Source organism: Carcharhinus amblyrhynchos, chromosome 31 (assembly GCF_965287045.1).
Source record: "Carcharhinus amblyrhynchos chromosome 31, sCarAmb.v2.hapA, whole genome shotgun sequence".
Lineage (NCBI taxonomy): Eukaryota > Metazoa > Chordata > Chondrichthyes > Carcharhiniformes > Carcharhinidae > Carcharhinus > Carcharhinus amblyrhynchos.
Genome location: NC_137354.1, coordinates 6,698,154 through 6,710,028, shown reverse-complemented (window position 1 = coordinate 6,710,028; position 11,875 = coordinate 6,698,154). Strand labels below are relative to the sequence as shown.

General features: G+C 46.5%; 1 protein-coding gene across 2 annotated transcripts; it reads left to right on the top strand.

Annotated features, from left to right (window-relative positions):
- The first annotated feature begins 678 nt into the window (after positions 1–678).
- On the top strand, positions 679–11,760 carry pla2g12b (phospholipase A2, group XIIB). Of its 2 annotated transcripts, none has more exons than XM_080215665.1 (4): positions 679–991; positions 3,068–3,144; positions 8,885–9,050; positions 11,421–11,760. In XM_080215665.1, exons 1-4 carry the CDS (start codon positions 769–771, stop codon positions 11,537–11,539), a joined length of 585 nt encoding a protein of 194 aa, XP_080071791.1. In that variant the 5' UTR covers positions 679–768; the 3' UTR covers positions 11,540–11,760. The 2 variants fall into 2 exon arrangements, with proteins under 2 accessions (XP_080071791.1, XP_080071790.1); XM_080215664.1 differs by having other exon boundaries at positions 3,068–3,156.
- Positions 11,761–11,875: the final 115 nt, after the last annotated feature.

Below are 11,875 nucleotides of genomic sequence, written 5' to 3'. Positions count from 1 at the left end.
CCCCATGCCTTTACCCTAGCTAGTTCCCCCTGACACTAAGGGGCAATTTAGCATGGCCAGTCCATCTAACCCGCACATCTTTGGACTGTGGGAGGAAACCGGAGCACCCGGAGGAAACCCACGCAGATACAGGGAGAATGTGCAAACTCCACACAGACAGTGACCCAAGCCAGGAATCGAACCCAGGTCCCTGGCGCTGTGAGGCAGCAGTGCTAACCCACTGTGCCACTCCATGGTTGTATCAAACTGCTACTGTTGGTGTAATCACTCTGCAAGGACTGCAGCAGTTCATGAGGGCAGCTCGCTGCCACCTTCTCAAGGGCAATTTGGGATGGGCAATAAATGAAGGACTAGCTAGCAGTGCGTATATCCCTTGAACAAATTACAAAATGTCCTCAGTTTGGAACTTTGAAGTAACTTTGCCCCATGTTGCAACACATTGCTCATAAGATGATTAATATTTAGAAATTTGGACGCATGATGAGATAAAATAGTGATAGGTGTTTAAAGTACACAGGCCATGATAAAGAAGCCAAGGTGTCTGAGTTGAGACCAAACTCCAAATAAATCTCCACTCAGAGAGCGACCTTTAGACTCTTATAGCGGTGAGCTCATCCCAGATAAAAAGGTGAAGGTTAAAAGTCCAGGTTGGAGAGTGGTTAGAAACAGTCTGTGCTGTGGTGTGGAACATACGTGGCTTGTTCTGGGCTTTACGTGCGCTTTACCTCAATCTTCTGTCCCCTCTTTGTTTGACCAGCTTTGTTAACTATGAGAGGAGGAGCTGCGGTTGTCCTGTGCCTGGCACTCAGTGTGGCGCAAGCTGAGGAAGTCAACAACGCCACCACTACAGACCAGGATGACTCCAGCACCAACTCAGACTGGGGCATCGGATCTATCCGAGACAGCTTTGAGACCATAAACGGATACTTCGACTCGTTCCTGGAGCTCCTTGGTGGCCGGAATGGTGTGTGCCAGTACAAGTGCCGGTATGGTAAGTATGGGGCAGAGGAATCGGGTGCTCTGGGACGTAACTACAGGTGAGAAAGTGTGGGGAAGGCAAATGAAATTGGATTTTGAGAACTTAAGTAATAGAAAGCCAAACACAGAACTGGGGGAGTGAGACCTACCCAAATAAAAGAGTGGAGTGACACAGAAGGTTAACAACCAACAAGAAAGAGGAATTGACGTGTACTGAGACTTACTGTGTTTTCGAGAAAGAAAATTCAATAGAAAGCTCAAACAAATGCATCTCTGCCTTAATAAGGGGATCAGAGGTTACGGGGAAAGGCAGGAGAATGGGGGTGAGAAAAATATCAGCCATGATTGAATGGCGGGGCAGACTCGATGGGTCGAGTGGCCTAATTCTGCTCCTACATGTCATGGTCTTCTGATCTCCACAGACATTCTCTGTTTTGGGATTTCCCGTTCATTTTGTGATTGTTTGATTAATCATTAACCCTTCAGAAAAGGGTTAAAGAACCCAAGAGTGAGATAAGAGTTGGAAAATGTTACAAATTACGAATAAAATGTGATTAAGCAAGAAATCACTTGAAAAGTGCACAATATTCTTACTAGGAACTGAGTTTGTATTTGACCGTGTGTGTGTGTGTGGGGGGGCGGGGGGAGGGGGGGATTGTGGTGGTGGTATGTGTGGGGGGGTGTGTGCATGTGTGTGAATATTTATCTACAGATGAGTAGATTCACGAGTAACACGTTAAATTAGTTTAGTACTTGTGTATAAATCCAAGTTTGCAATTGTGTGAGTGCGCTGACTGTATGCATCTGTCTGGTTTGTGTGTGTACATCAACAGGAACTCTGCAGCACTTGTGAGAGTGCTTTAAGAAGCACTGTCCGTCACTTAAAGCGAGGTTCTATCTGCCTCCTCCAGTGATTCAGGTGGATGTTAAAGATCCCGTGGCAATCTACTTTCCTGGCCAAAATTCCTTCCTCATTATTAACGGATAACGGCATTATCCATCTCAGTGCTGGTTTTACGCATTCAACAACAGTCACAGCATCTTATACCAGCATTTGTTTATGATTTGATTATTATTGTCACATGTATTAGTATACAGAGAAAAGTATTGTTTTGTACACACTAGACAGACGACATAAGTGGAAGTCTTTCTTCATTTCTTTGCTATTCTGTAGATAGAAAGTCTCCGAATCATCCCAAAACCTGCAGCTCGACTCCGAACTTCCATCAAGTCCCATTCACTCATCGCCCCTGTGCTCACTAACCAACATCGACTCCCGGTCTGGCAACATCTTGTTTTAAAATCCTCCTCCTTGTTTTCAAACCCCTTAATTGTCTCTCCTCTCTACCTCTGTAACTCTGTAACCACCTCCTGTAACCCTCGGAGCTCTCTGCACTCCTCCCATTTTAACCACTTGTGCATCATTCATTTTGCAACAACCCTGGTTCCCTACCTTCAAGGGGCCTTAAGCTCTAGAATTCGCTTCGGAATCCTCTCTATCCCCCCCACCTCTCTCCTCTTCAAAGAGCTATCTCTCTGTCCAAGCTTTTGGTCATCAGTCTGACTATTTCCTTATGGAACTCACTGTTATTTTTTGTTTGCTGATGCATCCATGAAGCACCTTGGGATATTTCGCTATGTTAAGGGTGTTATATAAATGCAGCTTAAAGTTTAAGTTTATTTTGTTAGAGTTACAAGTAGGCGTTACATTGACACTGCAATGAAGTTGCAGTGAAGATCCCCTGGTTGCCACATTCTGGCGCCTGTTCGGGTTCACGGTGGGAGAATTTAGCACGGCCAGTGCACCTAATCAGCGCACCTTTTGGATTGTGGGAGGAAACCGGAGCACCCAGAGGAAACCCACACAGACACAGGGAGAACGTGCAGACTCCACACAGACAGTGACCCAAGCTGAGAATTGAACCCGGGTCCCTGACGCTGTGAGGCAGCAGTGCTAACCACTGTGCCACCCCAACTTGTTGTTGAGGAGGAGGAAGGCGAAATGGATCTTAGATGATTTTGATTTGGTGAGATGATTTCACTGTTGTATATAAGCTGTTACCATTCACTCTGTTCTTTCTCTGTCTAGGGAAAGCACCTTTACCAAGACCTGAATATAAATCTCCTGAACCAAATGGCTGTAGCTCCTCTTTCCTTGGACTCAAGGTACCAGACACTGTATGTACTACAAGCACAGCTTCCATTTTTTCTTGATATTATTAATCATAAATTTATTCTGTTGTATAATCTGGTGCCAACACTCAGGGAGTTCATAAAATCCCAACAGTGCAGAGAAAGGCCATTCGGCCCATTGAGTCTGCACTGACAACAATCCCACACCGGTGAAACCCATGCCAATACGGGGAGAATGTGCAAACTCCACACACAGGTAACCAAAGCTGGGAATGGAAGCCTGGTCCCTGGAGGTGTGCAGCAGCAGTGCTAACCACTATGCTACCATGCCACCCATGAGGTGAGATGTTAAATCAAGGCTCCATCTACGTAACTCAGGTGAATGAAGTGGATCCCTTTGGCCTTCTTCTAAGAGAAGCAGGGAGGTTGGATCCTGAGCCTGGGCTTATATTTAACCCTCAAACAATAAATCATGATAACAAAGTCCTTGGTCACTTAATGTTGTTAGACGCTGAGAAACTGTTTCGCCTTGTGGGAGTGTCTGGGACCAGAGGTATCTCAGAGTAATGGGTTGCCCATTTAACACAGAGATGAGGAGGAATTTTTTCTCTGAGGGTGGTGAATCTGTGGAATCCTTTACCACAGAGGATTGTAGAGGCTGGGTCATTAACATAAGAACATAAGAACATAAGAAATAGGAGCAGGAGTAGGCCATCTAGCCCTTCGAGCCTGCCCCGCCATTCAATAAGATCATGGCTGATCTGTCGTGGCTCAGTTCCACATTCCCGCCCTCTCCCCATAACCCTTAATCCCCTCTCTTATCAAAAACCCATCAACCCGCGTCTTAAAAATATTTTGCGAGGTAGCCTCCACCACTTCAACGGGCAGAGAATTCCAGAGATTCACCACCCTTTGAGAGAAGAAGTTCCTCCTCAACTCTGTTCTAAACCGCCCCGCCTTTATCTTGAGGCTGTGCCCCCTAGTCCTACTATCCTTTCTGAGCGGGAAGAGTCTCTCCACCTCTATCCTATCCATCCCATTCATCATCTTATACGTCTCAATGAGATCTCCCCTCATTCTTCTAAACTCTAACGAGTACAAGCCTAATTTATTCAGCCTCTCCTCATAGCTCAACCCCCTCAACTCCGGCATCAGCCTAGTAAACCTCCTCTGCACTCCCTCCAAGGCCAAAATATCCTTGCGTAAGTACGGCGCCCAAAACTGCACACAGTACTCCAGCTGCGGCCTCACCAATGCCCTATACAGCTGCAGCAAGACCTCCCTACTTTTATATTCAATCCCCCTCGCTATGAAGGGCAGCATCCCATTTGCCTTCCTGACCACCTACTGCACCTGCAAGCTGGGTTTTTGCGACTCATGCACAAGGACCCCAAGGTCCCTCTGCACCGTCGCCTGCTGCAGTTTTTCGCCCCGTAAGTAATAGTCCTTCCTACCATTATTCCCACCAAAGTGGACCACCTCGCACTTGCCAACATTAAATTCCATTTGCCATTTCCTGGCCCATTCGCCCAGCCTATCTAGATCCTTCTGTAGACTCTCCACACCCTCCGCACAATTTGCCTTTCCTCCAATCTTGGTGTCATCAGCAAATTTCGACACCCTACACTCGGTTCCCTCCTCCAGATCATCTATATAAATGGTAAATAGCTGAGGCCCCAGCACCGACCCCTGAGGCACTCCACTAGTCACCAACCGCCAATCCGAATAGCACCCATTGATCCCCACTCTCTGCCTCCTATTTGACAACCAATCCTCTATCCACGCTAACACCCTACCCCCAACTCCATGTCCCCTGACCTTCTGCAATAACCTTTTGTGAGGTACCTTGTCAAGCGCCTTCTGAAAATCCAGAAAGACCACATCCACCGGCTCTCCTCTATCCACCGCCCTAGACACATCCTCATAGAACTGCAGTAAATTTGTCAGACACGACTTCCCTTTAACGAAACCGTGCTGCGTCTGCTCTATCAAGCAATTCCTCTCAAGATGCCTCGCTATTTCCTCCTTGATGACGGATTCTAACATTTTACCTACAACAGACGTTAAACTAACCGGCCTATAATTCCCTGCCTTTTGCCTGGCACCCTTCTTAAACAATGGCGTAACATTAGCTGCCTTCCAATCTTCCGGCACTTCCCCGGAATCCAGCGACGTCTGGAAAATAACCACCAAGGCATCCACTATCACCTCCGCCATTTCTTTCAGAACCCTTGGATGCATTCCATCCGGTCCTGGCGACTTGTCCACAATCAGTCCCTCCAGCCTGTCGAGCACCTCCTCTCTAGTAACAGTAATGTCATTAAGACCCTCCAGTCCTACCACCTTTCCATCTCTAACACCCGGCAAATTATTCACGTCCTCCTCTGTGAAGACCGAAACAAAAAAGTTATTCAGGACCTCAGCCATATCCCCATCCCCTACCACTAAGTCTCCCTTCTCATCCTGTAAGGGACCAACGTTCACCCTAGCCAGCCTCTTCCTTTTTATATATTTATAAAAACTCTTGCTATCCTTTTTTATATTAAGCACAAGCCCAGCTTCATAGTTTCTCCTACCCTTCTTTATCAACTTCTTGTCATTAAGTGTGTTCAAGGCTGAGACAGACAGATGTTTAATCTGTAAGGGAAGTGAGAGTTAGGGGGATAAGGCGGGGAAATGGGGTTAGGATTATCACATCAGATCCGTCATGATCTGATTACAAAAATATCTCTAAGTAAGAGTCTGCTGATGACCATGAAACCATTGTTGATTGTTGGAAAAACCCATCTGGTTCACTAATGTCCGTTAGGGTAGGAAATCTGCTGTCCTTACCCGGTCTGGCCTACATGTGACTCCAGAGCCACAGCAATATAGTTGACTCTCAGGCAACTAGGGATGGGCAATAAATGCTGGCCAGCCAGTGATGCCCATGTCCCACAAATGAACAAGTAAAATGGCGGAGCAGACTCAATAGGCCCAACAGCCTGCTTCTGCTCCTGTGCCTAATGGTCTGTGGGAGCTTGCTGTATGCAACCTGGCTGCTGTGTTTTCAATATGATAATAATGGCGACACTGCCAAAGTATTTCACTGGCTGGGAGGCAATTTGGGATGTGGAAGGCTTTGTGTGTGTGTGTGTGTGTGTGTGTGTGTGTATATTGTGTGCGTGTGTATGCATGTGTATGTGTACATAAGAACTAGGAGCAGGAATGGGTCATCTGGTCCCTCGAGCCTGCCCCGCAATTCAATAAGATCATGGCTGATCTTTTTGTGGACTCAGCTCCACTTACCTGCCCGCTCACCGTAACCCTTAATTCCTTTACTGTTCAAAAATCTATCTATCCTCACCTTAAAAACATTCAATGAGGGAGTCTCAACTGCTTCACTGGGCAGGGAATTCCACAGGGGAGGGGGGGGGGGGGGGGGGGGTGTGTGTGTGTGTGTGTGTGTGTGTGTGTGTGTGTGTGTGTGTGTGTGTGTGTGTGTGTGTGTGTGTGTGTGTGTGAATTGTCTCTTCTCATTGTACCCACCAGCCCCAGACAGGAATCAGCCCATACAAGTGTGATCATTGTATACAGCAATCCAGTCCCGTATACACCAGTCCCGTACAAATATCAAAGGATGTGTTAGATGCAGACCCATTCTAAACTGATACTGTGTAGTTTGGGTCATGGTACATGCTCCTGGCTAGATGATGTTGATGCCAATTGTTTTTCCAATGGGATAATCAGGTGTATGATTGATTAACTATGAAGGTTTTCTGATTGGAGTCACGTTGCCAGTGTGATAACAACCAGCCATTTTGGTTGTTATCAAAAGGAGACCATTCATCGACTTAAGCCTGCTCTGCCACGCAGTTAGATCAAGCATGATCTGCACCTCAACTGCATCGAATCTTTTTCAATAAATAATTCCTTAATGCCCTAACTTGATTAAAATTTGTTAGATTCGTATGTTCAAGGTGAGGGCAGGAGGTTTGGAGGGAGGGGATATGAGGTTAAACATTTTCATCCAGAGGGTGATGATGGTCAGGAATACGCTGCCTGGGAGGGTGGTAGGGGTGGGATGCCTCACATCCTTTAAAAAGTATCTGGATGAGCACTTGACACGTCATAACATTCAGGGCAATGGGCCAAGTGCTGGGAAATGGGATATGGTGAGAAGTCAGGTGTATCTCACATGTTGGTGCAGACTTGATAGGTTGAAGAGCTTCTTCTGCGCTTTATGATTCTATGATTCAGTTGATCCAGCATTTTTGTGGTGGAGAGTTCCAGAGTTTCACCAAGATCCAAAGGATCATTTTGGACTCGAAACATTAACTGTTTTTCTCACTCCACAGGTGCTGCCAGACTTGCTGAGTGTTTCCGGCACGTTTTGCTTTTATTTCAGATCTCTAGCACCCCCAGTATTTTACATTGATTATATACGTAAAGCAGTTTTTCCTGCTTTCCTCGCTGGGATGGCCTCACTGTTTCCCTGGTTCAGGATTTCCCCATCAAAGGAAGTTGGTATTGAGGCCAAATCCACTCAGGTTCCTCAGGTTGAGTGAAACCCATCAGAAACTAGGGTTAGTGGGGTCATGAAGCTGTGAATTATGGACTAAGCATTATTATAACAACAGCTATGGTTCCCATACCTTTGACTGGAGTTGTGCCCTGGATGTAGCTCGTTCCCCTTACACTGATGTAGAGGATTTCTCCAAGTTGAATCTGCTCTAGGGCACTGGGAGGCAGCGTTTACAAACTCCACATGACACATTGGTGGTGGAGGCATAATTTTCAATATTTTCCTGTCCAAGGCACCTGCCTGACCTCAAGGCCATATTTCCATTTGAATTTTGTCAGGAAGGACAGAAACAAAATAAACATGTCATTGGAAACAGAAAATGTTGGAAATCCCCAGCAGGTCTGGCCCCGTCTGTGGAGAGAGAAATTGTTAATGTTTCAGGTCAATGATCTTTCATCAGACCTTTCATCCAAAATAAATGGGTGTTGCCTACATCAATGAGTAGGGAATGGTTGACTATGGATTGAGATAAATATCTCCACTAGACTCACAGGAGATTATATGACAGCAGCTGATGGTGGGACTTGGTGAGCTTTTGAGCTGGGAAGTAGCATTTACTTACAATGGTTTGAGCGTTGTGAGTGTTGGAAAGATTTGATGGGTCAATGTTTCCTGCTTGTCAGTGTTGTATGCTCGTGGTCAATCTGGTTAAGATACGAGGAGATCTATGGATACATGCATCTCTATCAGCATGGCCAATCACAGGGTTAAGGATCTCTACCACCCATGGAGATTCCTCACACTGTGATTGGCCATGCTGTACTAAGAACAGTAGCTCAACAATACATCAGTGCTAAAGGACAAGAAAGGGTGGCACAGTGGTTGGCACTGCTCCCTTACAGTGCCAGGGGCCAGGGTTCAATTCCCGGCTTGGGTCACTGTCTGTGTGGAGTCTACATGTTCTCCCCGTATCTGTGTGGGTTTCCTCCAGGTGCTCTGGTTTCCTCCCACGTTCCAAAATGTGGGTTAAGTCAATTGGCTATGCTAAGTTGCCTCCTAGTATCAGGGAGATTAGCAGGGTAAATAAGTGGGGTTATGGAGGTAGGGCCTGGGTGGGATTGTTCTTGGTGTAGGCCTGATGGGCCTCTTTCTATACTGTAGGCATACTATTAGATTTTGATTTCCACTGGCTATTGGAAGCCCAAGCAGAATTTTCCCTCCAAAATCTTTGACCCGACTCTGCAATTATTTCCCTTCTGTTTTCTGCAGCTCGATTTGGGGATCCCAGCCATGACCAAGTGCTGTAACCAGCTCGACATTTGCTACGACACTTGCGGGGCCAACAAGTACCGGTGTGATGCCAAGTTCCGCTGGTGCCTCTACGGAATCTGCTCTGACCTCAAGAAAAGTTTGGGCTTTGTGTCAAAGGTTGAAGGTCAGTCAGTATTTTAATTGGAAAGATGTCAACAAGGTTACGTTATTGCAGAGATGTGACACAAACATGCTTACGGGAAGTATTGGACCCTGAAGACCAGAGGGGTAGAAAATGGATGGTATTTGGAACAAAAATGGTACACAATCAACAGGCCCCTCAGTATCTGATGAGAAAATGTTTCAGTGTAGACTAAAACCTTTCCTTGTGTTTATAATCCAGAATCCCAATGTTTGCAGTTTTCTGCATCTCTTGTTCTGTTTCTAATCATAGCAAGTCGTGTCTGACAAATTTACTGGAGTTCTATGAGGATGTGTCTAGGGCGGAGGATAGAGGAGAGCCGGTGGATGTGGTCTTTCTAGATTTTCAGAAGGCGTTTGACAAGGTACCTCACAAGAGGTTATTGCAGAAGGTCAAGGGACATGGAGTTGGGGGTAGGGTGTTAGCGTGGATAGAGGATTGGTTGTCAAATAGGAGGCAGAGAGTGGGGGTCAACGGGTGCTATTCGGATTGGCGGATGGTGACTAGTGGAGTGCCCCAGGGGTCGGTGCTGGGGCCTCAGCTTTTTACCATTTATATAGATGATCTGGAGGAGGGAACCGAGTGTAGGGTGTCGAAATTTGCTGATGACACCAAGATTGGAGGAACGGCAAATTGTGCGGAGGGTGTGGAGAGTCTGCAGAAGGATCTAGATAGGCTGGGCGAATGGGCCAGGAAATGGCAAATGGAATTTAATGTTGGCAAGTGTGAGGTGGTCCACTTTGGTAGGAAGAATGGTAGGAAGGACTATTACTTACGGGGTGAAAAACTGCAGCAGGCGACGGTGCAGAGGGACCTCGGGGTCCTTGTGCATGAGTCGCAAAAACCCAGCTTGCAGGTGCAGCAGGTGGTCAGGAAGGCGAATGGGATGCTGGCCTTCATAGCTGAGGGGGATTGAATATAAAAGTAGGGAGGTCTTGCTGCAGCTGTATAGGGCATTGGTGAGGCCGCAGCTGGAGTACTGTGTGCAGTTTTGGGCGCCGCACCTGCCAAAGATATTTGGCCTTGGAGGGAATGCAGAGGAGGTTTACTAGGCTGATACCGGAGTGAGGGGGTTGAGCTATGAGGAGAGGCTGAATAAACTAGGCTTGTACTCGTTAGAGTTTAGAAGAATGAGGGGAGATCTCAGTTGAGACGTATAAGATGATGAATGGGATGGATAGGATAGAGGTGGAGAGACTCTTCCCGCTCAAAAAAGACAGTAGGACTAGGGGGCACAGCCTCAAGATAAAAGGGGGGCGGTTTAGAATGGAGTTGAGGAGGAACTTCTTCACTCAAAGGGTGGTGAATCTCTGGAATTCTCTGCCCGTTGAAGTGGTGGAGGCTGCCTCGCTAAATATTTTTAAGACGCGGGTTGATGGGTTTTTGATAAGAGAGGGGATTAAGGGTTATGGGGAGAGGGCGGGAAAGTGGAACTGAGCAGTGACAGATCAGCCATGATCTTATTGAATGGCGGGGCAGGCTCGAAGGGCTGGATGGCCTACTCCTGCTCCTAATTCTTATGTTCTTATGTTCAGTAGATAGAATGCTCAAAAGGTCATGGGTTCAAGGCCTAGAGCATTGGCATGTAATCCAGGCTGACATGCCGGGTGGTGCTGGAAGACATGTTGCACTGTCGGGGGTGCTATCTTTTGGGTGAAATGGTAAACCGAGGTCCCACCAACCTTCTTGGGTGGATATAAAGGAGACTGAAGAAAAGCTGGGGCGTTCCCCTGGCCAATATATACCCTTTAACCAACATCATTAAGAAAATGAGGTGATAGCCTGGTGGTATTATCGCTAGACTGTTAATCCAGAAACTCAGCTCATGCCCTGGGGACCTGGGCTCGAATCCTGCAATGGTAGATGGGGGCAATTTGAACCCAATTTAAAAAAATACCTGGAATTAAGAACGAACATAAAACCATTGTCAATTGTTGTAAAAACCCACTGTTCACTAGAATCATAGAGGTTTATAGAATGGAACGGGCCTTTCAGCCCAACTTGTCCAGTTTTTACCTCTAAGCTAGTTCCATTTGCCTGCATTTCTTCCCATTAGGAAGGAAATCTGCCATCCTTACCTGGTCTGGCCTACATGTGACTCCAGAGACACAGCAATGTGTTGACTCTCCACTGTCCTCTGGCAAATAAGAATGGGCAACAAATGCTGGCCCAGCCAGCGACACAGCATGTCCCATGAGTGAATAAAAAAAATAAACTGGTCGTCAGCAATTGGTTGTCCTGTTCCCGACATTATGACAGCGACACTACTAAAGTTCTTCATTGGCTATAAAATGCTACGGGACGCCATGAGCATGAGATAGGCACCAATTAAATGCAAATTCTTTCTTTTAGCTTGTGAATCCGTGGCAGATACCATGTTCAACGCAGTCTGGACCCTGGGCTGCAAGCCTTTCATGAACAGTCAGAGGTCAGCCTGCGTGTGCAATGAGGAGGAGAGGGATGAGCTTTGAAGATAAAGACTGCTATTCGTGTGTGCCTGTACATACCATGTGACCCTCCCTCTCTGTGACGACATCTTTTTTTTAACATGACTTTCCGTGTACACATGTTGTAAATCGCCTCACCTGTACACACAACACTGGAACTACCTGGCAATGTAAATTATTTATTTCATGGTCTTTTCATAGAATGATGAAGTACAGAAGGAGGCCATTTGGCCCATCAGGTGGGTGGCGGGTTTATATTTTAGAATACTTTCATGTCAATTCATTCCCTCCTGCCACGTGTTTCTGAACAGTTTTGGTCACCAGGGAAGAATATTCAATATTTCACATTCTCTCCCCTTT